This window comes from Acomys russatus, chromosome 3, assembly GCF_903995435.1.
Source record: "Acomys russatus chromosome 3, mAcoRus1.1, whole genome shotgun sequence".
Lineage (NCBI taxonomy): Eukaryota > Metazoa > Chordata > Mammalia > Rodentia > Muridae > Acomys > Acomys russatus.
The window spans coordinates 81,031,892-81,057,763 of record NC_067139.1 but is presented as its reverse complement, the minus strand read 5'-3'; the positions used below and the strand labels follow the sequence as shown (position 1 = coordinate 81,057,763).

General features: G+C 49.0%; 1 protein-coding gene across 1 annotated transcript in view; it reads left to right on the top strand.

The window, feature by feature from the left end:
* The window catches only part of Tep1 (telomerase associated protein 1), a 48,870-nt gene extending 26,526 nt beyond the window's left edge, over nt 1-22,344 (top strand). The window contains 35 exon segments of the mRNA XM_051142996.1: nt 84-208; nt 447-560; nt 653-770; nt 906-1,100; nt 1,198-1,373; nt 1,450-1,606; nt 1,692-1,871; nt 2,253-2,345; nt 3,563-3,695; nt 3,845-3,995; nt 4,194-4,327; nt 4,461-4,549; nt 4,810-4,924; nt 6,557-6,797; nt 6,992-7,109; nt 8,072-8,196; nt 8,310-8,409; nt 8,595-8,750; nt 8,891-9,103; nt 9,316-9,469; nt 9,581-9,793; nt 10,383-10,543; nt 11,077-11,190; nt 12,866-12,973; nt 14,573-14,705; nt 14,881-14,957; nt 15,038-15,167; nt 15,615-15,751; nt 15,884-16,002; nt 18,031-18,174; nt 19,083-19,179; nt 20,883-20,988; nt 21,096-21,313; nt 21,432-21,536; nt 22,105-22,344. Of these exon segments, the coding sequence (XP_050998953.1) occupies nt 84-208; nt 447-560; nt 653-770; nt 906-1,100; nt 1,198-1,373; nt 1,450-1,606; nt 1,692-1,871; nt 2,253-2,345; nt 3,563-3,695; nt 3,845-3,995; nt 4,194-4,327; nt 4,461-4,549; nt 4,810-4,924; nt 6,557-6,797; nt 6,992-7,109; nt 8,072-8,196; nt 8,310-8,409; nt 8,595-8,750; nt 8,891-9,103; nt 9,316-9,469; nt 9,581-9,793; nt 10,383-10,543; nt 11,077-11,190; nt 12,866-12,973; nt 14,573-14,705; nt 14,881-14,957; nt 15,038-15,167; nt 15,615-15,751; nt 15,884-16,002; nt 18,031-18,174; nt 19,083-19,179; nt 20,883-20,988; nt 21,096-21,313; nt 21,432-21,536; nt 22,105-22,227 (4,872 nt within the window). The 3' untranslated portion in view covers nt 22,228-22,344.
* The last annotated feature ends 3,528 nt before the right edge of the window (nt 22,345-25,872 follow it).

Genomic DNA, 25,872 nt, shown 5'->3' with positions numbered 1-25,872 from the left:
AAAATACCCAGTACATGCTAACCATTTGGTAATTGTTAGCTGGTAAATCTGTTTTGCTGCCTGTGTCTTCCTTCTCCATGTAGGCCCAGCAGTACCCTTCAGGGTGTTCTGTGACAGAGATGGAGGTGATGCAGTTCCTGAACCGTGGCCAACGTTCCCAGCCCTCTGCTCAAGCTCTCATCTACTTCCGAGATCCTGGTTTCCTCAGGTGCCTTCTGTTGCCACCAGGTCCATTTTTCCTCCACAGAAAGCCAGGCAGGGTTAGTCCTCCACCCCGAGCATTCAGTGAGGAGAGAGAAACGGGCCTCAAAGAGCATATCATTGCCACCCCAAGTCAGATCTCAACTTGAGTGACAAGTTTCAGGGAGCCAGAGCCTTATCTCCTGGCTGGGGACAGGAGGCGGGGTCAGAGTCTGACCCCCTCCCTTCATGTCTTTGGTGGTCAGCTCTGTGCCAGATGCCTGGAAACCTGACTTTATTTCTGAGTCAGAAGAGGCTGCACATCGGGTCTTAGAACTGAAGAGATACCTACACAGCCAGGAAGAAGTTACGTGTCGCAGGTGAGCCACAGGAGGTGGAGGCAGTTACCCGGGTGAGGTGTGGTGAGGGGAGCCAGGCCTATACTGACTGCCTGTGTTCGTCTTCCCTGCAGCTACTCGTGCGAGTGGGGGGGTGTAGCAGCTGGCCGGCCCTATACTGGGGGCCTGGAGGCATTTGGACAGTTGGTTCTCCAGGATGTGTGGAGAATGATCCAGAAGCTTTACCTGCAGGTCAGCAGGGATGATGATGACTGAGGGGAGCAAGCTTGGTATCTAGGGTGGGAAGCAAGTTGGTAGGGGGCGGGATTTTAGGCCAAGAGGTCCCAGAGACACGTGAAAACATAACCAATGTTCTGTGACCCTCAGCCCGGGGCCCAGTTGGAGCAGCCAGCATCCCTGTCAGATGATGATATGATCCAGGCCAGCTTTCAGCAGCTGAGGAACCCACCGAGTCCTGCACGGCCACGCCTCCTTCAGGATACAGTGCAGCAGCTGATGCTGCCCCGTGGGAGGCTGAGCCTTGTGACTGGGCAGGCAGGACAGGGCAAGACTACCTTCCTGGTAGGAGTCCCAAGAGGAAGGGCTTTGGAGCTGAGGGGCAGGCGGAGAGATGGTGCGCATACTAAAATGTAGGCATGGCTTGTTCTGCCCCACACAGGTGTCCCTCGTGTCGGCTCTGAAGGTTCCAGACCAGCCCAATGTGCCCCCCTTAGTTTTCTTCCACTTCTCGGCAGCCCGCCCTGACCAGTGTCTTGCTCTCAACTTTCTCAGGCGCCTTTGTGCCTTTCTGCGTGGGGAACTGGGAGAGTCCAGTGCGCTCCCCAGCACTTACAGGTACGGACCCCAAGATGAGCCAGTTGTGTTGCCGTCCCTGCTTCCCCGCCTCTGACCCTGACCTCGTCACACACAGAGGCCTGCTGTGGGAACTGCAGCAGAAACTGCTGCTCCAAACTGCTCAGTCGCTGCAGCATGGTCAGACCTTGGTCCTTGTTATTGATGGGGCAGATAAGTTGGTGGATCAGAACGGACAGCTGATTTCAGACTGGATCCCCAAGTCTCTTCCCCGGGTGAGTGTGAGGCTGGAGGGAAGGGTACCATGGCATTGTAGGGACCTCTCTGATGCTGTCCTCTTCCTTTGTGCATATGTCACAGCGAGTACACCTGGTGCTGAGCGTGTCAAGTGACTCAGGCCTGGGAGACACCCTTCAGCAAAGTCAGGGTGCTTATGTGGTGGCCTTAGGGTCTTTGGTCCCATCTTCGAGGGCTCAGCTTGTGAGGGAAGAGCTGGCACTCTATGGGAAACGGCTGGAGGAGTCACCTTTTAACAACCAGGTTGGAACCAGAGCAAGGCTGATGGGGATGTGGGTGAATCAGGGAGCCACGAGGCCACTAGCTGCCTTCCTAGGACTGCTCTTTGGCTTTTTCTAGATCTCTCTGCCAGGGGGAATTGGTCATGACATAACTCTGATTTTTCATAAGACCACCTAGACTTTCCCATAAGGGCTGGCACAGTTATGGCTCAGGTGGGCTAAGGTTTCCTGACAGGATCTGGCTGGGAGGTAGGAGAGGGGAGTGTACTTTGAGGTGATGCTATGTGCCCACTCCTTAAGTAGACTCTCAGAGGAGCCACATGCCAGGAAGCTTGGAGCGGTAGCAGAGGCAGCTGCGGTAGGCATCCCCAGTGCCCATGCTAAATCCTCCAAATCTGACCAGATGCGACTGCTGCTGGCAAAGCAGGGTTCGGGCCTGCCACTGTACCTGCGCCTCGTCACTGACTACCTGAGGCTTTTCACACTCTATGAGCAGGTGGGTTGATCCTTATCCTTCTTAACCGTATTTCCCATTGCTAGTAGCTTCCGTAGTCTCCAGTCCCCATATGTCTTATTGTTACGATAAAATACCCTGACACAAGCAACTTAGGAAAGACATGGTTTTTTCTTCTTTGCTTGCTTGGTTTTTTGTTTTTTGTTTTGTTTTGTTTGTTTGTTTGTTTTTGGCTCACAGGTGAAGTTTATAGTCTGTTGTCACAGGGTTGTTATAGTGGCAGGGCCACATCGCACCTGCTGACAAGAAGCAAAGAGTTACAAATGCTTGTGCTCAGCACGTTTTTTTACCTTTAAATACAGTTCAGGATATCAGCCAGGGGAATGGTGTCACCCTTGGCAGGTAGGTCTCTCCGCCTCAAGTTCCCAGGACAGAAACCCATTCTTGACTAAAGCACCACACAAATAGGGCCTCTCCAAGCTCCCAATAAAGTCCTTGTTGCTCTCTGAAACTTCTGGTATCATTCCCCCCTCCGTTTCATTTTCTATTGCTATGATAAAACACTCACAAAGGCTTCTTAAGGGCGTAAGGGCTTCTCGCTCACAGTTCATCCTGGTGGGGAATGCGGGAGAAGCTTGTGTCTGGAGACAGGAATGCACGCTTCTGTTCAGCTTCCTTCCTTTAAAAAGTTGCTAGACTTACTCATTTTATCTTATGTGTGAGCGTTTGACCTGTATGTGTACTGTGGGTATGCTTGGTGCCCGTAGAGGTCAGAAGAGGGCATCAGAGCCTCTGGAACTGGAGTCACATGATCGTTAGTCATCATGGGGGTGGGGGTGGGGGGTGGGGGGCTTGGAGTTAAACCGGAAGCCTCTGCAACAGCAGCAAGTGCTCTTAACTGCCGAGCCATCTCTCCATCCCCTCAGCGTCCTCTCTAGTTCAAGATAATGACGTCATCCACGGGGAGGGGGGGAGTCTTCCCACTTCAAATAAGGCACTCTGGATAATTCCCCTCAGGCATGTCTAGAGGCCCGTCTTTCAGACCGAAAGTTAGCGCTGGCCCTCACACCCTGGTTCATCTTTTGCTGTCTCTGCTCTCCCATTCCCTATTTTTGACTTCTACTCCCTCTCTACTGTTTTCCTTCACGTTTTCATTCCTTTCCCCCTGTGCTTCTTGCTGCTCCATTCTCTATCATGACCGCCAGAGTCACCCGGCTGCCTCCCCGAACTGGCAAAGCCTGCTCTTCCTTGGCTCCTAGGTGTCCGAGAGACTGCGAACCCTGCCCGCCACCCTTCCGCTGCTCCTGCAGCACATCCTGAGCACCTTGGAGCAGGAGCACGGCCACGATGTCCTTCCTCGGGCTTTGGCTGCCCTTGAGGTCACGCGCAGCGGTCAGTGGTGAGGGAAGGACGGGAGGCTGGGGGCTCAGCTCTTGGCTGTCGTAGTTCAGGTATTAGCCAGAGATGCCAGGAAGGGTCCTATATAACGGAGATCGAGTTCCCTGTGTGGTCCGGGCTGTCACAGAGTTTGCATTTTTCAGGTCTGACTGTGGACCAGCTGCATGCGGTGCTGAGCGCGTGGCTGATTCTGCCCAAGGAGGCTAAGAGTTGGGAGGAAGCAGTGGCCGCCAGTCACAGTGGGAACCCTTACCCTTTGGGTGCATTTGCCTACCTTGTCCAGAGTCTACGCAGGTAATGCTGCTGCCCTGCTAAGCACCCGACAGGCTCGCTGCCTCTCCAGCGAGGGCATCATATGATTCTTCATCCCACCTTATCTTTGGTAGAGCCTCTGGTTACCACTCCGCGTGGTGGGAATGCCAGCACATTGCTGTGCCAGCATCTTCACCGACTGGCTCTGTTTCTCCTCCCTTACTGCTCTCTCGTGGACAGCTTATTAGGGGAGGGCCCTGTGGAGCCCCCCGGCGCCCGTCTCTGCCTCTCTGATGGGCCTCTGAGGACAGCAGTTAAACGTCGCTATGGGAAAAGGCTGGGGCTGGAGAAGACTGCGCATGCCCTCACTGCAGGTGATTGCGCCCGAGTCAGCGGTGTGAGGCTTGCCCCTGGAGGTCGGGCCTGCACTGGCCGCTGGGTAGGTACCTGCTGTAGCCTAAGACGATGGGTGCAGCAATAAGCCCCTCTTGATGTCTGCTCTCACAGCTCACCTCTGGAAGATATGTGATCCTGATGCTTCGGGGACCTTCCGCAGTTGCCCTGCCGAGGCTCTGAAGGATTTACCTTACCACCTGGTTAGTCCCCACACACGCATCTGCGTGGGCCGTTCTCAGGCCCCCTTGCCTTCCTCACCGGTCTCCCCAGGGTCATTAGGCCTCCTTGCAGACACCCTCTATCTTCCTCGAGTTGTCTTGTTTTCCCTCTTGAGGTTCTTTGTCCCAGGTCCGGGGTGTAAGTCCTAGACGCATGGCCATGGTCTAACGCTAGCCTTCCTCCTCACTACCCCTCATCCCCCCACCGCCCATCCCTAATACATCCAATCTGCCCTCCCCAGCTCCAGAGCGGGAACCGTGAGCTCCTTGCAAAGTTCCTCACCAATCTCCATGTGGTAGCAGCTTATCTGGAAGTGGGTCTGGTCCCCGACCTCTTGGAGGCTTATACGCTCTATGGTGAGATAAGTCGGAGTTTTCTTTTGGGATATGAGATACCCTGATCAAGGTGGGGTATAAAAAACAAAACAAACAAACAAACAAAAGAACCAGCCATATTTTCATTTCAACTTGAAAAGGCCACAAGTGTAAGCAAATGATTCTTAGGAGACCCCTTTGCTTAGACTTCTTGGTAGAGTTTCTCAGTTTATACTGTGCTGTAAATTATCCAGGAAGTTTATTAAAATTGCAGATTCTAAGGTCACAAGATTCCACTCCCTTAGGTCTGAAGTGGGACCCAAGGTTTTATACTCTGGGTAGGTGTTCCTGATGTGGAGTTCAGAGGGTCACGCTTTGAGACTTAGAATTTTAAATACAGCGTTTAATTAGACTTGCTGATGAGGTTAGTGAAGTCTAGGCTGGCTTCCTAAGGGTACATTGCTTCTTTCTGACCTCCGGTCCCTGTGTGTGTGTGTGAGTGTGTGTGTGTGTGTGTGTGTGTGTGTGTGTGTGTTTGTGAATGTGTGTCTTTCTGACCTCTAGTCCCTGTGTGTGTGTGTGTGTGTGTGTGTGTGTGTGAGTGGCTGTGTTTGTGAATGTGTGTCTTTCTGACCTCTAGTCCCTGTGTGTGTGTGTGTGTGTGTGTGTGTGTGTGTGTGGCTGTGTTTGTGAATGTGTGTCTTTCTGACCTCTAGTCCCTGTGTGTGTGTGTGTGTGTGTGTGTGTGTGTGTGTGTGTGTGTGTGTGGCTGTGTTTGTGAATGTGTGTCTTTCTGACCTCTAGTCCCTGTGTGTGTGTGTGTGTGTGTGTGTGAGTGTGTGTGTGTGTGTGTGGCTGTGTTTGTGAATGTGTGTCTTTCTGACCTCTAGTCCCTGTGTGTGTGTGTGTGTGTGTGTGTGTGTGAGTGTGTGTGTGTGTGTGAGTGTGTGTGTGGCTGTGTTTGTGAATGTGTCTATGTGTGACTGTGTGTTTGTGTATATACGTGTGAGTATGTGTGTATGTGTGAGTTTGTGTGTATGTGTGAGGGTGCTTGTGTTTGTGCATGTGAGTGTATTTGTATGTGAATGGTATGTATTTCTCTCTCTCTCTCTCTCTCTCTCTCTCTCTGTGTGTGTGTGTGTGTGTGTGTGTGTGTGTGTGTGTATGAATATTGCATACAGTCACCTACAGAGGCCAGAGGAGCCGTTTTCTGTTGCTCTTCACCTTACTCTGGTTTATTTTTGTTTTGTTTTGTTTGTTTTGTTTTTGGTTTTTCGAGACAGGGTTTCTCTGTGTAGCCTTGGCTGTTCTAGACTCACTTTGTAGACCAGGTTGGCCTTGAACTCACAGTGATCCGCCTGCCTCTGCCTCCCGAATGCTGGGATTAAAGGTGTGCGCCACCACCACCCGGCCACCTTACTCTGCAGAGGTGGGGTCCCTCACTGAGTCTGGAGCTCACTGTATTTGGTTAGGCTGATGGTTAACCAGATCCCGTGGTTCTCCTGTCTTCACTGCCCCCAGCCCCAGCACTAGGGTTACACGTACATGTGGCCACACCTGGCTTTTTATGTAGGTACTGGGACTCTGAACCACATCCTCATGCTTGTGCAGCGAGCTCTCCCGCCCACCGAGACCTCCTCAGCTACCCTCAATCCCTCTCTCTTTTAAAAACAGCTTCTTCAAAGTCTGAAGGGAAGCAGGAGCTCCCGGAGGCAGATGTTGCTGTATTCCATACCTTCCTGAGACAGCAGGCTTCACTGCTCGCCCAGTACCCCCTGCTCCTGCGCCAGCAGGCAGCCAGCCAGCCTGCAGAGTCACCCGTTTGCAGCCAGGCCCCCCTGCTCACCCAGCGATGGCACAGCCAGCTCACACTGCAATGGATTAATAAACCCCAGACCTTGAAGGATAGGGAAAGGTAAGACCGTTTACCCCAGCTCTGGTAAGCATCTAAGAGGACAGCAACAGCTCTTTCCAAGAAAAAGAAAGGAGAGACTAGAACTACCCAGAAGAAAAGGATTTAGGCACAGAGGCACAGAAGTGGATCCCCATTGGTTTTCTTCCCCTCACTTCCTCTTTCTTCCTACCTTTTTTTTTTTCCTCTCTCTCTAGCTTGTCTCTGGCAATCTCCTCATCCCCAACCGCTGTGGCCTTCTCCCCTAGTGGGCAAAGAGCAGCTGTGGGCACCGCCAATGGGACAATTTACCTGCTGAACTTGAGAACCTGGCAGGTATAACTCTGAAAGCAAGACAGAGTGATCATCAGAAAACCCTCCCATGCTGCCCTGAAGGTCTGGGCAAGCCAAGCACATCCTTAATGTCCTGGTTGATTTAGCAACTTCATTCGACTCAAATCAAATCAGACATCTTGGTCAAAGGCTAGTTCAACAGCTGGGTGTGGTGGTTTATACTTGTAATCCCAGAATCAGGGAGAATGGGGAGGGAGGATGAGGAGCTCAGAGCCAGCCTGGGCTATCTATATATATCTGTATATCTATATAATTTCTTTATGTATCTATCTAAATAGATATAGAGATAATGTAGATATACAGATAGCCCAGGCTGGCTTTGAGCTCACAAACCTCCTGGCCCAGTCTCCCTGATACTGTGATATACACACACATATATATATTTGTTTCAAGTCCAACTGGGACTGCATAGAACCAAATACAATTTAAACAACAGATGTGACCGCGCAGCCTCCATTCAAGGCATGTTGCTAAGTATTTCAGGGAACACAGGGCTGAGCACCAGGACCCAGTTGTTCACATAATAAGATCTCGGAGAGCTGTGTAGCTAGAGAACCGTGAATGGAGAAAGGCAGGCCTTCTGGCTTGCACAGGGAGCTTCAGCAAATGTTCCTGTACAGACAATGTTCCTGTAAATGGCTATGAATCATTGCAGCAGCAGGTGATAGCGGACTGCAGGGAGGAGGCGGAGCCACAGCTTGCCCTTACCACCCCCTCATCCCTGTGTACATGCACTCACTCAACACCCTTTTCCTAGAACCCTAAGAACCTGTGGAGTGAGACTAGGCCACCCTTTGAACCTGCGTTTGGGCTGGGACTGTAGACAGCCAAGGACTTAAGCCCTTTGTGCCTTGGCCTCCGTTTTATGGCTTGGGCCTGGGATGGGTCGGATGTGGAGGCCTGAGGGAGTCACCCTAGCCATGCTTCCCAACTGGCCCTTACAGGAGGAGAAGGCTCTGGTGAGCGGCTGTGATGGGATTTCCTCTTTTGCCTTCCTCTCGGAAAATGCTCTTTTTCTTACTACCTTCGATGGGCTTGTGGAGCTTTGGGACCTGCAGCACGGTTGCTCGTAAGTGGGTCCCTCCCGTGGCTGTGAGTGAGAAGCCCCGAGAGAAATGAGTGAGGAGGGAGCCTGGTCGCCAGGTGACCCCAAGACTCCCTGGCTTTGTCTTCCTGGGGCAGGGTGTTCCAGACCAAGGCCCACAAGCACCAAATCACTGGCTGCTGCCTAAGCCCAGACCGCCGCCTGCTGGCCACTGTGTGTTTGGGAGGATACGTAAAGGTAACCAAAAGTGACCCTAGACCATGAGTTGTTGCTCAGCATGGCAGAACTGATGACTGCCTGTCCTAGGGAAGCCTTGCTGAGGCAGGGGACTAGATAAGATGACCCCCGCACAGGCCCTGGGGGCTAAAGAGGCTCATCCATTTGTGCTCAGCACTCTGGTTTCTCTTTTCTTTCTCTTCCAGCTGTGGGACACAGTCCGTGGACAGCTGGCCTTCCAGCACACCTGTCCCAAGCCTCTGAACTGCATTGCCTTCCACCCAGAGGGGCAGGTGGTAGCCACAGGCAGCTGGGCTGGCAGCATTACCTTCTTCCAGGCAGATGGTCTTAAAGTCACCAAGGTAAGGAGGGCCTGTGTAGCTCTCGTCAAGAAAACACGCAGGCCAACAGTGAAAGTGGAGAGTGCCAGTTGCCTTGCATGTCATTTTGAGCCTGTGCTGAAAATGTGCTCCGTTGTTTCTGTTTTTACACCCATGTCTAGGAACTGGGGGGCCCAGGAGCCTCTGTGCGCACTCTGGCATTCAGTGCACCTGGGAAGGCTGTGGCTGTAGGCCGAATAAATGGGACGGTGGAGCTGTGGGCCTGGCAAGAGGGTACACGGCTGGCAGCCTTCCCTGCACAGCGTGGCTATGTTGCTGCCGTCCTTTTCTTGCATGCTGGAAGCCGGTTCCTGACAGCTGGAGAAGATGGCAAGGTGACTTTGCAGAGGGCCTGTGGTGGGCTCGGGGACAGATTAGCGAAAGTAGGGGTGTATTCGGGTAATTTGTTGGGAGCCTTTGCTGAACGTCCTGGAGGAGTTTGGATGATGAGAGGGAGATTTTCCTGAAGCCTTTTGAAGGAAGATGTCATGGGGTGGGGACCACACAGGGGAGGTAGGAGAGTTTAAACTCTTTATTTGCATCCTAGGCTCAGTTATGGTCAGGATTTCTTGGCTGGCCCAGGGGTTGCCTGGGCTCTGTTCCTCTTTCTCCTGCACTCTCTGTGGCTCTCAACCCAGATGGTGACCAGGTGGCTGTTGGGTACCGAGAAGATGGCGTTAAAATCTACAGAATTTCTTCAGGTATCTTCAGGAAGGGGCATAGACGGGTTTGCACCCTTGGAAAGAAGGTTCCTGCTACCTCGTTTTTCTTTCTGCAAATGTCTTTGTTTCATTTCACCTTCCGTTTTCTAGGTTCCCAGAGGGCTCAGTGTCAAATGCTGAAGGTGGCAGTGTCCGCACTGGCCTGGCTGAGTCCCACAGTTTTGGTGAGCGGGGCAGAAGATGGATCCCTGCGGGGCTGGATGCTCAGGGGGAGCGCCCTTCATTCCCTGTGGGTATCATCCACACACCAGAAGCCTGTGCTCGGACTGGCCACCTCCCAGGAGCTCTTGGCCTCTGCCTCAGGTACTACTGAACAGTGTTGTTAAGCATTGCTTGGAAACATGCTGGTGTCACCTGTCAATTTATAATGATAATTATATATGTTTATCAAAAGCCGTGCACATACAGGTTTTATTTGCAGCTTTTAAATGCCTTTGAAGGTGCTCATCTTACATAGTTATTCTAGACTGATTCTGGAGAGAGGAGAGAACATGCAGAATGAACGGATGGCCACGGTCCTCTGGAAGGTAGAGGTCTGGGCCTCAAAGACGGCGAGGTGAAAGTGACACTGAGGCCTTGAGATAAGGCCTCATCTAATAAAGAGTGTCTGCAGCAGCTGCTGTTAGAAGTTGAGTAGGGAACTGCAGACACACCGGGGCCACAGTCGCGACCTGAGTTCTGCCAAGCAGAAGCCGGGGTGTGGGGTGTTCCCGTGCTATGTGCTCATGGAGTGAGTGTGCCTTGGCCAGGACCTCTGCATGTTCTGGTGACTCACCATCCCACTTCCTTAGAGCTGCACTCTCGGATGCTGGGCTCTGCTTCCATGGTTCCCTTTGGCCTCCTAGGCTGGTCTTGCTTCCAGGAAGCACTTCCTTTCCTGTTTCCAATGCAGAGGATTTCACAGTGCGACTATGGCCCAGACAGCTGCTGACACAGCCGCATCAGGGAGAAGACTTTCCCTGTGGTCCTGAGCTCCGGGGACATGAGGGCCCAGTGTCCTGCTGTAGCTTCAGGCCTGACGGAGGTGTTCTGGCCACTGCGGGCAGGGATCGGGTGAGCCCCACAGCCCCCTCTGTTCCTAGATTCCTGGATAGTCTATTTCCCATTGTACTTATAAAAAATTGTTTATTTTATTTTTATATTTATTGGTGTTTTCCCTGCATATACAGTGTGCTGCCTGCACATATGCCTGCACTCCATAAAAGGGCATTACATCACATTGTAGATGGTTGTGAGGCACCATGTGGTTGCTGGGAATTGAACTCCGGACCTCTGGAAGAGTAGTCAGTGCTCTTAACCTCTGAGCCATCTTTCCAGCCCTTTTCTCATACTTTTTGATCTGCCATATCTGCCAGTGGGTCTCCCTGCTGCCTCACACTCTCTCTCTTCTTTAACACTTGATGCTTGAAGCCAGGTGTGGTGTCAGGTGTGTGTGAGGGGTGAAGGGAGGAGATCAGGTCATCAGCTAGGTAGGTAGTCCAGGACCAGCTCAGGCCACAGGAACCGCTGAAGCACCCCCCTAGGTGAAAAGACTTTGGCATTCCTGTGGTCTGGGTCCTGATAGGTCCCTGTCCTTACCTTCCCAGAATCTCCTCTGCTGGGATGTGACGACAGCCCAAGCCCCTCTCCTCACTCACTCCTTCTCCTCCTGTCACCGTGACTGGATCACTGGCTGTGCATGGACCAGAGACAACCTCCTGGTGAGTGAAGGGCTGGGAAATAGTATGCAGAGCCCTGCAAATATCCTGAAAGGAAACAATACTCTCAATTTCAAATTTTTTTAAATTTTATTTTATTAATTTATTCATATTACATCTCAATAGTTATCCCCTCCCTTGTACCCTCCCATTCCTCCCTCCCTCCCACTTTCCCCTTACTCCCCTCCCCTATGACTGTGACTGAGGGGGACTTCCTCCCCCTGTATATGCTCATAGGGTATCAAGTCTCTTCTTGGTAGTCAAATGTTTAATAATAGTCATGCTAACATTTGCTGGGTACACATCATATGCGAGGCTTGGCATGAGCCCAGTTTTATTTATTGCCTTGGCTAATCTTTACAATGCCCATAAAGTGGACATTACCTTTCTGTCTTCTTCACAGATAAGAGAGCTGACCCCAGAAAAGCATTGTCAAGGTCATGCCAGGGTTAAAGCTGACCCAAAACAGTGTTCTTTTTATTTGAATTCCTTACACTTTCATGGGCTTTTTTGCACATGTGTGCGTGGACGTGCCAGTGTGCCATGGTGTGTACATAGAGGTCAAAAGACAACATGCAGTACTCAGTGCTCCGTTCTAGAGACTGAATCTAGGTTGTCAGGCTTGGTGGCAGCAGCTTTACCCACTGGGCCATCCCACCATGCCTGAGCCAATAAGTGTTCTGATAGGAAAGCCCACCGAGCTCCAGACCATCCAGCCACTCCTCTGACCCCAGGGGATTCTCAACCTTCTTAATGCTGTGACAGTTTTGTACACTTCCTCATATTGTGGTGGCCCCAGCCATAAAGTTACTATTGTTGCTATTTGGTAACTATAATTTTGCTACTGTTAAGAATTGTAATGTAGCTGGGTAGTGGTGGTGCACACCTTTAATCTCAGCACATGGTAGGTGGATCTCTCTGAGTTTGAGGCCAGCCTGGTGTACAGAGCGAGTTCCAGAACAGCTAGGACTACACAGAGAAGCCTGGTCTCAAAAAACGGGGAGAAAGAGAGGGGGTCAGCAGGTAATGTAAATAGTTATATGCAGAATATCTGATATAAGACTCCTGTGAAAGATTGTTCCACCCCCAAAAGGGTCATGACCCACAGGTTGAGAACCATTGCTCTAGCTCAGAACTCCCCCCCCCCTTTTAAAAATTTTAAGACTTAATTTAAAAAAACTATTATTTGTGTGTCTGTATGTGGGTTTGTGCATGTGGTTGCTGTGCCTGTGGAGGCCAGGGTGATGGGTTCCCTGAAACTGGAGCTACAGGTAGCCATTGTGGGCGCTCAGAAGCAAATTTATTAGAGCAACTTTGCAGCTGGAGCCATCTCCAGGCCCAAAGCCCATGCTCCTGACAAGAATACAGAATTGTCTCTCCAGCTTTGGAATTTCTGAGTGCGAAAGACACTGCTGTAGTTCACTGGCTCTTAAGGCATAAACCTAACCTCATATTATTTTCTCAGGGAGTCGGAAGTATATTTTCCCTATGTAGGTTCTTATGCTGTTTTTAAGAAGAAATAAGAAAGGACTCAGGCATGGTGCTGTATGCCTTTAATCCTAGCATAGTGAGTTCCAGGCCAGCCAGAGCGACACAGTGGGAGACACCGTTTCAAAGCCACACAAACAAAATGCATGAAGAATTCTGATGATTTTTCCCCTCTCGCTTTTGCCTGCAGGTCTCCTGCTCTAGTGATGGCTCTGTGGGACTCTGGGACCCAGAGGCAGGACAGCAACTTGGCCAGTTCTCAGGTCACCAAAGTGCCGTGAGCAGCGTGGTTGCTGTGGTAAGGCGACACTATTCAGTATTCAGTATTCTCTGGGAGGGTCAGGAGGATGTGGGAGACTGGATGCATCAAGTATCCAGTCTCAAAGGCAAACAGTAAAAATGTGACACTTGGGATTGGGTTGCAGTCTGCTGGCTCATGTGACGGGTGACATATAAACCACATCCTCTTAGTGTTATGAATTTCTGACAAGATTTTCTGAGGCACTCAACTCCACAGTTAGATCTTCCAAGTTTCTGATGTTTATCCTCCCCTCTCTGGAGGGAACTGGGGAGGCTTGGACAGGTATTTTCTGGTTCTTTGTATCTTAATCAGGAATTAAATAAAAGCACACAGAGAATGGGCTGAAGAGATGGCTCAGCAGCTAAGAGCACTTCCAGAGGACCTGAGTTCAATCCAAGCACCCACGTATCTCCAGCTCCAGGAAGCCCCTGAAGCCTCTGCCCTCCTTGGGCAGCTCCACTCATGTGCACATGTCTACACAGACACACACACACACACACACACACACACACTTTAAAGTTTTTTTTTTTAAAGCACACACAGATTAAGAAATCAGGTAATTTTATTCAAAACAACATAATGTATAGGTAAGATACACTGTTGCTGGACAGCAGTGGTGTACACTTTTAATCTCAGCACTCTAGAGGCAGAGGCAGATGGATTTCTGTGAGTTTGAGGATAGCCTGGTCTACAGAGTGAGTTCTAGGCCAGCCAGGGCTACACAGACAAACCCTATCTAAAAAAATAGAAAAAAAAGAAAAGAAAAGAAAGAAAAGAAAAGAAAAGATAAGCTGCCATGAGTGAAGGCCCCAGGTTATTGCTACGGCTTCTTGTATCATGTCCGGAGGAAGGAGGAGTTGGCTACTAGGAGTGTAGGGTATAGTTTGAGTTGTTCTTTGTTTTTCTTTTACATTCTTTCTTTCTTTCTTTTTTTTTTTGGTTTTTCAAGATAGGATTTCTCTGTGTAGCCCTGGCTGTCCTGGAACGCTCTCTGTAGACCAGGCTGGCCTCAAACTCACAGAGATAGATCCTCCTGCCTCTGCCTCCCAAGTGCTGGGATTAAAGGCGTGCGCCACCACCAACCGGCTTGTTCTTTGTTTTTCTTGACAGACTTGGATTAAATTAACTTTTGCTTGCTGCATATGTCTTTTATGACAATGCATCTGCTTTTAATTATATTCCTACCAAATAGGGACACAGTTTGCCTTATTATACATGTACCCAAAACCAGTTCAGGCCAGATCAGTCCCCCTACCCTCATACCTATATGGAAGAGAGTGTGATTGTATGGGCTCTGTCTGTGTCCGATGGATGTTAGGCAGAAGAGAAGTGCATTCCATTGGTCAAAGAGAGAGTGTGTGCAGCTCTGCGCAGGTGTTGGACTTTGTTGCTGACAGGTGGTTGTGTTGTTTGGAGAAGAGGGCACTTAGTACATGCAGCTCAGGGTCTCAGGCTGCCCGGTGAAGTATCACAAAACAGTTGTGTGATTCTCCACACAAGTGCAGTCCCAGGCTGCTAAACTATTCTCTTTGCTGTCTACCTCGTTTCCCATGTCCTGCTCACTCTGACTGTCCTGACACTGTGACCTGGGAACAGGAGGAACACATCATATCTGTGAGCCGGGATGGCGACTTGAAAGTGTGGGACCATCAGGGTGTGGAGCTGACTAGCATCCCTGCTCACCCAGGACCCATCAGCCAATGTGCAGCTGCCCTGGAGCCCCGCCCAGGTACTGACCTGTCAGCCCTTCCCCTTCATCCCTTTTGTCTCCTCCTCCTTTTCCTCTTCTTTTTCAGAACTAGAGATTAAGCTTAGAGCCCCCATGCCTGCAAAGCCAGCGGTCTCCTATAAGCCTTTGCCACTGGACCTGGCCATTGTTGTGAGTTGGTGTCTTGTCTTTTCAGCTGGACAGCCTGGATCAGAGCTTCTGGTGGTGACTGTTGGAGTGGATGGGGCCACAAAGTTGTGGAATCCCCTCTTGGTGAGTTCTCTGCAAGAGCTGGGGTAGGGACGTGCTAGCAGAGACACGCAGGACAGCCTCTGCAACCCCCTTCTTCCTAGGTGTGCCAAATGCATACCCTCCAGGGACACAGTGGTCCTGTCACAGCAGCTGCCGCTTCAGAGGCCACAGGCCTCCTGCTGACCTCAGATGAGAGCTCTGTACATCTCTGGCAGGTTCCTAAGGAAGCAGGTGAGTAAAGGGGAGGGGGAGGTAGCCTGAAAGATGGTGGCTGGAATAGGAGTGCCAGGGTAACTCTATACCTCCAGTAACCCAGATGCTCTTCTCTTTCTCCTTCCTTTCTTCTTTCTTTTCTTCTTCTTCTCCTCCTCCTCCCCCTCCTCCTCTTCCTGTTCTTCCTCCTCCTTCCCTTCTCCTCCCTCTCTTCCTCCCCCTCTTCCTCCTCCTCCCCTTCCTCCTCCCCCTCCTCCTCCTCTTCTTTTTTTCTTATTTTTGAGACAGGGTCTCACTATGTAGCCTTAGCTGGCCTGGAACTTGCTGTGTAGACCAGGCTGGACTCTAGACTCAGAGAGCCCCAGCTGCCTCTGTATCCCTCCCTAGTGCTAGGATCAAAGGTGTGGGCCCCTATTCCTAGCTCAGTAGCAGAGCTCTCAGTGTGTCCCTTCCTTTCTTCTCCAGATGATACACACACACCTCGGAGTTCTGTGGCCATCACTGCAGTGGCATGGGCACCAGATGGTTCTGTGGCAGTGTCCGGAAGTGAAGCCGGGGAACTAACACTGTGGCAGGAAGCCAAGGCTGTAGCTACAGCACAGGTGTCGTGGTCCATGTGAATTCTGCCTACCTTAATGGAACTTCGTGGGCTGGAGTTCTGCCTGCCTGTCTGGGAGGGGAAGGGTCGATGCTTGCTCCTCAGAAGTACTGAACTGAACTTGCTTCATGCACAGGCCCCGGGCCGTGTCAGCAGCCTGATTTGGTACTCGGCGCAGTCACTCTTTGTTGTCAGTGCTAATGAAAAAGTCAGCGAGTGGCAGGTGATGAAAGGTTCAACGTCCAGAAATTGCAGGTGAAACAATGCGGCCGCTGGTGGGAATGTGGAGCTATGGCTACCTAGGACTTGGTTGTGATCTGTCTGTGCCTGCTTTTGGGTGAGGCTGGGATACGATGTTGGCTGTCAAAGAAGAGATTGTTTTCTGCTCCTGGATTTATCAGTTGTTTTCAAGTTATATTTACTGATTTTTGTGGGTAGATATGAGGAGGAACTGGATATGTGGGGTGGCTAAGTCATTTTGCCTTACCCAACTTTATGTGGCACCGTGGAATTGAGGAATCTGAGGGAGGTTAGCTAAAGTAGTACCTTTCTGTTTGTTTGTCTTTATAGTCTTCACTTGTGTGTGCAAAGGTCACACAACAGTCTGAGGGAGTTGGCTATCCTACCAGCATGTGGGTTCTAGGGACTAAACTCAGGTCATCAGGGTTGTTGGCAAGTGCCTTTGCCCACTGAGACCTCTCACCCACCTTTGGTGTTGTAAATTTAAATGAATAATTCTTAAGAGCCTCCTTGGTGCCAAGTTCTGGGCCAGACAGTGTGGTGCCAATAAATTGTTTTTGGTTTTGCTTTTTTGTTTTTGTTTTTTGTTTTTGTTTTTTTTTTGTTTTTTTTTTTTGCTTATTTTGAGGCAGGGTCTTATTGGATGGTCAGGCTAGCAGTTCACAGTCCTTCCCACTGAGCCTCCTGAATGGCTGGAATTAGGGTGTCTGGTACTGAACACAGCTGAATTTTTTAATGCCTTCTAGTAGTCATATGTCTGCAGAATTTGAGAAATATTAGCAAAGAGATGATCTTTAAGATTAGACATAGACAATGAAGGGTTTTCTGGACCAGCAAGATAAGAGAATGGTATTCTAGAAAATCAAATAGTGCTAACAAAATCCAGAAAAGCAAATAGAGTTAACAAAATTTATGGCAGCATGAGAGTTCTTGGAGGTGTGTGTGTGTGTGTGTGTGTGTGTGTGTGTGTGTGTGTATGTAGTGTGTGTGCTTATTCAGGTCCATTCATGTGGACGTCAGAGGACAGTCCTTGGAGTCAGTTCTTTCCTGCACCTTGTGCCTACCTGCTGAGCCATCTTGCTGGTCATACTTGGAGTAATTCTGGATATAGCTAAGATGTTGGGTTCCTAATAGGGCTGGGGAAGGTGGTGGTCAGGGAGTTAGATGGTGGTGGGGCATTCCTTTAATTCCATCACTCAGTAACAGAGGCAGAACTGAGCATGAGCTGAGGGTGTTATGGGGTATCCACCAGAGAGCACTGCTCGGACATGGGTCTAGGCTAATAGAAAGGCTTATCAGCCAGCCAGAGACTACACTGGATGTTGAGGATCCCAGTGTAGCCCTGAGCCTGTCTCAGTGTGAGCTTTTAAATACAAAAAACACCCCCTGGGGTGACACACTTCAGTTAACAAGAACAGTTAGCCAGAAGCAGACCTACAGAAGCCAAAAAGCAAGGTTAGCACATTTACAGTCTTTCCCTACACCTGTGGACTTCGATAGATTGCGTCTTTGTTTTCATTTTGGCTGGTGGTGGTGTTTTCATACTGAGTTTTATGGACTGAATGATGCTGCCATAATGGAGTCAGTTTTGCTGAGGTCTGGAGCCCTAGTAAGTTCTGGGGCCCTGTTATGAAAGGAAGCATCCATTGAGCTTATTTTTCAGTTTGTTATTATTATTAATTTATTTTGGTTTTTCAAGATAGGGTTTCTCTGTATAGCCCTGGTTATCCTGGACTCACTTTGTAGACCAGGCTGGCCTTGAACTCACGGAGATCCGTCTGCCTCTTCCTCCCAAATGCTGGGATTACAGACATGTGCCACCACACTCAGCTGAGTTCTTGTCTTAATCATGCCAGAAGCTCTGGGCCTGATCCTAGTACAGCAAAAGCAAACCACCATGCACACAGATTGGTTAGGAAGAGACATGTGGGGTCAGTCAGCCGTTGTGTTTTATACTTCATCCATGACAAGTACGCAGAAATGAGCCCGAGAGAGATTAGCTAAAGTGTCCTTCGCTGTTTGTGTGTGTCTTTTGAGGTACAGTCTTCACCTGAAGAGAGTTCTTCAGGAGGACTTGGGGGTCTTGACAGGTCTGGGTTTGGCCCCAGATGGCCAGTCTCTCATCCTGATGAAAGAGAATGTGGAATTACTACAGATGAAGCCTGGGTCGACTCCATCTTGGATTTGGTAAGATCCAAAATGCTTTTCCTCTTGTGCTGAAACAAAGAAGAGTGGTTTAGGGGTTACCCTAAGACTGAATCAAACTCAGGGTAAAGCACCAGGATCTTTTTAAATGTTTTATTTAAAAAATAAAAATATTTATTTACCTTACATCCTGATTGCAGCCCCCCTCCTCTCTTCCCAGTTCTTCCTTCACATACCCCCCCATTCTTCCCTCTCCTCCTCAGAGAAGGGGGAGGCCCCCCATGGGTACCAATCCGCCCTGGAACATTAAGTCCCTGTAGAACTAGGCGCATCCTCTCCCACTGAGGCCAGTCCTGGCACCCAGTTAGGAGAATGAGATCCAAAGGGAAGTATCAGAGTCAGTGAGGGACCCCACATGAAGATCAGGCTGCCCATTGGTTACATATGTGCAGGGGACCTAGCACTAGCCTGTGCATGCTCTTTGGTTGGTGGTTCAGTCTCTGTGAGCCCCGATGGACCCAGGATAGTTGACTCTGTAGGTCTTCTTGTGGTGTCCTTGACTCCTCCTGCTCCCTCAATTATTCCTCCAACTTGTCCATGGGACTCCCTGAGCTCTGTCTGATGTTGGCTGTGGATCTCTGCATCTGTTTCCATCAGCTGTTGAGTGAAGCCTCTCAGAGGAGTTATCTAGGCTCCTGTCTGCAAGCATAGCAGAGTAACATTAATACTGTCAGGGATTGGTTCTTAGCCATGGGATGGGTCTCAAGTAGGGCCAGTCTTTGGTTGGCCATTCCCTCAGCCTTTGCTCCATCTCTGTCTCAATCTTTGTTCCATCTTTGTCCCTGGAGGACAAATTTTGAGTGGAAGGTTTTATGGGTGGGTGCCCTGGGGTCTTAAAGGGAGGCAGGCAGGTGGCCCTGGGCTCAGCCTCTTGCTTCCTTATAAAACAGCACGAGGAGTACAGCGCATTCTTCCATACTGTGTACCAGCAAGGAGTACGGTGTATTTTACCTGCAGCAGGGGGACTCTGCATCGCTTTCTTTCTTGGTGAGTCCTGTTTGGATGTGTTTAAACAAGCATTTGTCTAGAACCAAGGCATTTAAATATGGAACACATCATGGAAGATAGAAGGAAGGGACAGGCAGGTTCCGGTCCACTCGTCACCCTCCTCCCTTCTCCTGGAGCAACTCTGTTTTAAACCACTGGCTGCTGAGTTCCAGTGTGACATTCCACTGTGCAAAGAAGGGTTGTATCATTTTGAAAATCAAGGCCATAGGAGGTCCTGACCTACCTTTCTTTCTTTCTTTTATTTTGAGACAGGGTCTTACTTTGTAGCCATAACCAACCTGGAACTCACAGACATCTGCTTGCCTCTGCCTCCTGTGTGCTGGGAGATGTGTGCCACTGGACCTGGTTCTTTTTCATCTTTTAAATTTTTTGTTTTACATTGTGTGTGTATATACCTGTCTGTACCTGTCTATCTGTCTGAAGGAGGCACTTGTATGCCGTAGTGTGTGTGGAAGTCAAGGGTTGCTTCTCTCCTCCTACCACATGGATTCTAGACATCAAACTGGGGTTCTCAAGCTTGGGGACCATTGCTCCTACCTGCTGAGCCATCTCTCTCTGGCCCCTAGTTGTTTGTATTCTCAATCTCTCTCTGTCTCTCTCTCTCACTCTCTGTCTGTCTCTCTGTCTCTGTCTCTGTCTCTGCATCTCTCTCTGTCTCTGTCTCTCTCTGTCTGTCTCTCTGTCTGTCTGTCTTTCTCTCTCTCTCTCTCTGTGTCTTTCTCTTTCTCTCTCTCTCTCTCTTTTTCCCTTCCCCCAGGCAGGCTTTCTCTGTGTAGCCCTAGATGTTTTAGGACTTGCTCCATGGAGCAGGCTGGCCTGGAACTCAGAGATCTGCTTGCCTTTAACTCTCTAGTGCTGGGATTAAAGATGTGCGCCACCATGCCCAGCCTGTCCCCTAGTTTTCTTAAATGTGATTTTGCTGCACCGTGTCTCTGTCGTGTCACATGCCTCATAGTTTTGACACTTACTGATTTGGGTATGTCAAGGCTAGATTGCATTCCCATGATCCCTGAGGTCTCTTATTTCTGGGAGGTTTATGAAATCCTAACCTGACACCCATTAACGTTACCTACAAAGCCTATCTAGGGCACAGTTCCCAAATATGGACCTAAGTGAAAGAAGTGTACATAGTCCCCAAACACCAGGCACAGGCATGTCTGTGCCAACCTATTTCAACACAGCCAAAGCAACTTAAGTGCCTGGACAGACACAGAAAGAAGACACGTAGCTTGCAGTGCATAACTGTGTGGCAGAAAGAGCAGAGCATGCCGCTGGGTGCAGACATGTCATTGTTCTGCCAAAGGAAGCCAGACGCAAACATGTCCACACTACAGAGCTCAAGTGGAGGGTGAGGGCAAGTGGAGTACATCATGACAGTAATGTCTGCTGCCAGCTGGGGTGGGGGCTGGGGGGGCTGGGGGCGGGTGTGGGGTCTCCTACTAACTGGGAACGGGCAGGAGAACAACACCCAGTTGGTAGAACGGTCCTGTATCCTCTAGTGGGGACTGTGTGGTGGATTCTTAGAGGCATCCATTTGCCGCATGTACTTTACTTGTAGGGTTTTTTGTTTTGTTTTGTTTTGTTTTTTAATGTTATGATCATCTTAGATCATCTTAGGCTTTGGTAGTGGAGTTGTGTCATGGACAGACTAAACAAGTTCCTCCCCACTTATCCTTTCACAGGACCAGAAGGAGTCAGGAGAGTTGGAAGAGATCCTGAACTTTGACCTGGACTTAAATAATCCTGATGGGTCCCCAGTATCCATCACTCAGGCCAAACCTGAGTCTGGTTAGTGGGAGGAGAAAGACCAGAGGAGCCCTGGGGTGGTTTAGGAGAGGCTGGTGGGTCCTAAAAGCCTGAGACCTGGCTTTCTAACCGCACTTGTAAAATGACAGAGTCGTCATTTTTGTGTGCCACCTCTGATGGCATGCTGTGGAACTTAGCTGAGTGTACCCCAGAAGGAGAATGGATCGTAGATTACATCTGGCAGAAAAAAGCAAAAATACCTAAAACTCAGACTACAGAAACAGATCCATCTCTGCATTTGGAGTTGGATTCCTACATGGTGAGCTGGCCAGAGCCCGCACGGTTAAAGGCACGCCAATGCAAAAAGGTGAGCTTGGGGGAAGGGCCGTACAGAGAGGGGGGAGGTTCTAAATCTGATGCAGCAGCCTGTGCTGCTTACTTGTTCGGAAGGCCTCCCTGAGATCTCATGTTCCCTACTCTCTGAGGTTCACCTGGGCTCAGTCACAGCCCTCCATGTGCTTCCTGGGTTGCTGGTGACCGCTTCGAAGGATAGAGATGTTAAGCTGTGGGAGAGACCCAGTATGCAGCTGGTAAGCGTGGGTCTCTGTGTGTGCATATGCGTGCAAGCAGAGAAAGGGTAGTTACAAGCAAGCAAATTTAGGGTAAGGAGGGGGAAAGGATGAAAATAGTTTTCTCCAGTCTCCTTTGCAGTTGCCGGTTTCTAAGGCATTGATTTAAGAGAAAGATAATTTGGGCCAGGTGTGGTGGCACATTCCTTTAATCCCAGCACTTGGGAGGTAGAGGCAAGCAGATTGTTGTGAGTTTGAGGCCAGCCTGGTCTACAAAGCGAGGCTAGGACAGCCAAGGGTACACAGAGAGAGAGACCCTGTCTCAAACTCCTCCCCCTGAAGAGGGATGGGCAGAGAGAGAGAGAGACAGACAGACAGACAGAGAGACAGACAGAGAGAGAGACAGACAGACAGACAGAGAGACAGAGACAGAGAGACAGACAGAGAGGGAGACAGAGAGCGAGACAGAGAGAGACAAAGAGACAGAGAGAGAGAAAGAGAGAAAGGGAGGGAGGGAGGGAGGGAGGGGTGTTAATAAGGAAAGCCTAGGCCTGTGCCTTCACTTTCTTCATTTCTGTTCCTGTTTCAGTTGGGCTTGTTCCGATGTGAAGGGCCAGTGAGCTGCCTGGAACCTTGGCTGGAGCCCAACTCTCCCCTGAAGCTTGTTGTAGGAGACACACAAGGAAACTTGTATTTTCTATCTTGGGAATGAAAACGCAGCACTTGGGACAAAGATGATGTCACTATACCAGATGATGCAAACCTGGAGACACCAGTGTCTACATTCTCAATAAGGTTATAGAAATAAAGTGTTGGAGGATCCTAAGTAGGACCTGACTGCGTCTCTAGTGGGTTCAGATCAGCACAGAGGGGTACGGATGCGCTGGTCAGAGTTAATGTTCACTCTTACTAGAAACTGTAGGAAAGCGAACCGCAGCTGTGATAGGCTGGCTACGTTCCTGTGTCCCATTTTGGCCTAAGATGTAAGGCCCCGTGCCTGTCGGGAGGTAGAAGAGTATTGTCGACCAGTATAGTTTGAATAGACCTGAGGGACAGTTTGATTATAAAAGGAGGCAAGAAAGGGTGAGTTAAAGTCAATAGATTTGTGAGGATTTAGGAAGAAAATTGATAGGCCTGGACAGTGCTGGCTTCCTTCCATAGACACAGCCCTCGTCCTAGAACTAACTGGCCAGGGAGAGAAACCAAGGCACCGAAGGCAGAATGACTCTTTGGACTTTACATGTGACTTGCAAATATTCATTAATAGACTAGTGGGCATTCTTGAAAGAAATCACAAACATATCTCTCCCTCAAATTGAAGTTCATGGAGCTGGAGAGATGGCTTCTCGGTTAGGAGCACTTTCATCTTACAGAGGACCTGAATTCGATTCTCAGGGCCTACATGGTGGCTCACAGCTGGCTCTAACTCCAGTTCTGGGAAATCTACTGCCCTTTTTCGTCTCCATAGTCAATGCACACATGTGGTGCAGATACACATGCAGTCAAAACACTCACACATGTAAAATAAAAATAAATCTTTTAAAAACAGTGTTCTTTAAAAAATAAACAAACAAACAAAGCCAGGCAGTGGTGGTGTACACCTTTAATCCCAGCATTTGAGAGGCAGAGGCAGATATATCTTTGAGGCCAGCCTGGTCTAATAGGGAGAGTTCCAGGATAGCCAGGGCTACACGGAGAAATATTATCTTGAAAAATAAAGCAGAACAAACCAAACAAAAAATGAAGGTCAGAAACCTTACAACATGTCGACAAGTGGAATAATTATGCCCATGGACTTACATTGACTGGCTTATGACATTCTTCTGGCCTTGAACTCACGGATATCTACCCAGCTCCTCCTCCACCTCCTGAGCGCTGGACTTGAAGGGGAGTGCTACCATGCCCAGCTCGCTAGAAGTTACCGTAAAGCATAGTGGTGTGTTACTGTAGTCTGATGAGGAGGCCGAGGAAGGTGGACTGTCTTGAATTTGAGGCTTTCCTGGCCTACATAGTGAGTTCTATGACAGTGAGATCCTGCTTAATTTTCTTTTTAAACACTTTGTAAGGAACTTTTATATTGGCTATTTTTAAATAGTTATGTAAGATGAATTAAGACAGTGCGGCCACTCATAATGATAAGCCTGTTGTATTCTTATATAATTATATTGGGAAATAATTATAGAAAGTAGATAAATTTTTGTGAAAATGCTCACTTTTGTTGTAGCTTAGGAAGTTAGGAGTTTGTGTCCACTTCTATCTCAGACACATGGACAGTCCTATTGTCTACAGTCTTGGTCAGGCAATATGGGCATCCCAGACATCATCTGTATTAGCTCATAAACAAGGCCAAACATCATTTTCATTGATGATGGTATCTGACTTCACATTTTTGTCACCCTCAAAGATGAGGTGACAGAGCAAGCCAAAGTTCCGTCATACGCACCAAACTGTCACCATCTAGATTGTTTTTAATCACAACATCTGGCAGTCACTAATTTTTCTCTTGGTCCCATCTAGTGTTCCACCATAATGTCTTTGTTTGTTTTGTTTTGTTTTCCTTTGTAGTCCTGACTATAATGGAACTCACTCTGTAGACCAGGCCTCAATCTCAGCTCCATCTGCTTCTGACTCCTTAATCCTGGGATCATACCCAGGTACCATCATAATTTTTAGTGGATTGTTCATTGGACATGCTCAGTAGCTCAGACATGCTTGGTAGCTCAGACATGCTCGGTAGCCAATGGCAGGCCTGGCCACAGAGGGCCCAGCAGGCATAAGCTGAAGGCAGGGGCCAATGGCCACACCTGAGTCCTGGACTACCATGGCTTGTGTCTTCAGTAATAGACTGCACATAGGTGGTGAGAACGGACGGCCACACCTGAGTCCTGGACTACCATGGCTTGTGTCTTCAGTAATAGACTGCACATAGGTGGTGAGAACGGACGGCCTGACCACCTGTTTCAGGCTCTTAGATCCCATTGCCATCTGTTTTTAGACAAGATCTGAGGTTCTGATAGCCTTTTCTCCATGAGATGACCAAGTAGTCTGGTTCTCCACTGGTTCATTTTCCTGCTGGACCAGTCTTGCATTCCCATCACCTCACTTAGCAATGGCATAAAAATCCTTTTTATATGTTGAGGGAGTAGGTTTAGTGAATATTTTGTTGTTAAAATTAGTCGTAAGTGATAGTGGTCTAAATTTTTATTGTAGTGACTGTTACTTGGCTTGGGTTTAGGTTGTTTTCTAGGATGAGTTGTGATGTATTCCCTTCTCTTATACTTCTTAGAAAAGCATATTAATACCTATTACATGTTTTAAAAAGTTACTTTTACTTAATGTGTCTACGTCTCTATGTGGGTATGTGTATGTGTGCGAGGGTGCTCCTGAAGGCCAGCAGAGGCAGAGCTGGAGTTACAAGCAGTTGAGAGCCACCTGAGATGGGTGCTAGGAATCCAACTTTGGTCCTCTTGGAGAGCGGTCCACTCCCTTAGCCATAGACCATGTCTCTAGCTGCCTCTGGTTTTATTAGTGCTATAGTACGTAAGTGAGTGGGTAGAATTTGACTAGATCCTTATCAGTGAAGCCATCTGTGCAAACATGGCCATCAGTTTTAGGTCAAAGAGTAAGCAATTTTTGGACATTTGATGATTAGGATATCGATAGGATTGGAATAATTAAGAGGATTTTGATGGGAAAAGTGAGTCTTTAGAGCCTGTACTCTATCTATAGTAATGTTTAAGAGATACCAGTTTGCAGAAAGAAAAAATAAATTAGCAGAGGAAGCATTAGTCCTCCTTAGTGTCCTTTGTGGAGAGGCTATATACTGTGAGACTAGAATCCAGAGTAACTCGTCACCAGCTGTGGGATACAGGTACTTCCTGGAAATGAAGATACATTGTTATCAGAGGAAATAAGGGTTTGAGGGCTAAGGAGATGGCTTAGAGGCTACGAGCACGCACTGCTCTTGCAGAGGACCTGTACTAAGAGTTCTCTAAAGGAATAACACAATGGAGAGAATAAACACACACACACACACACACACACACACACACACACACACACACACACACACATTTACACACCACACACTACACACACATACACACACCACACACACATCACACACATCACACACACATATACACACACACCACACACATACACACACATACATATACACCACACATATACACACCCCCCACACCACACACATATACACATACACACACACACATACACCACACACACACCACACACATATACACATACACCACACACACACACACACACACCACACACACATACTGCACACATATATACACACACACCACACACATACCATACACACACACCACAC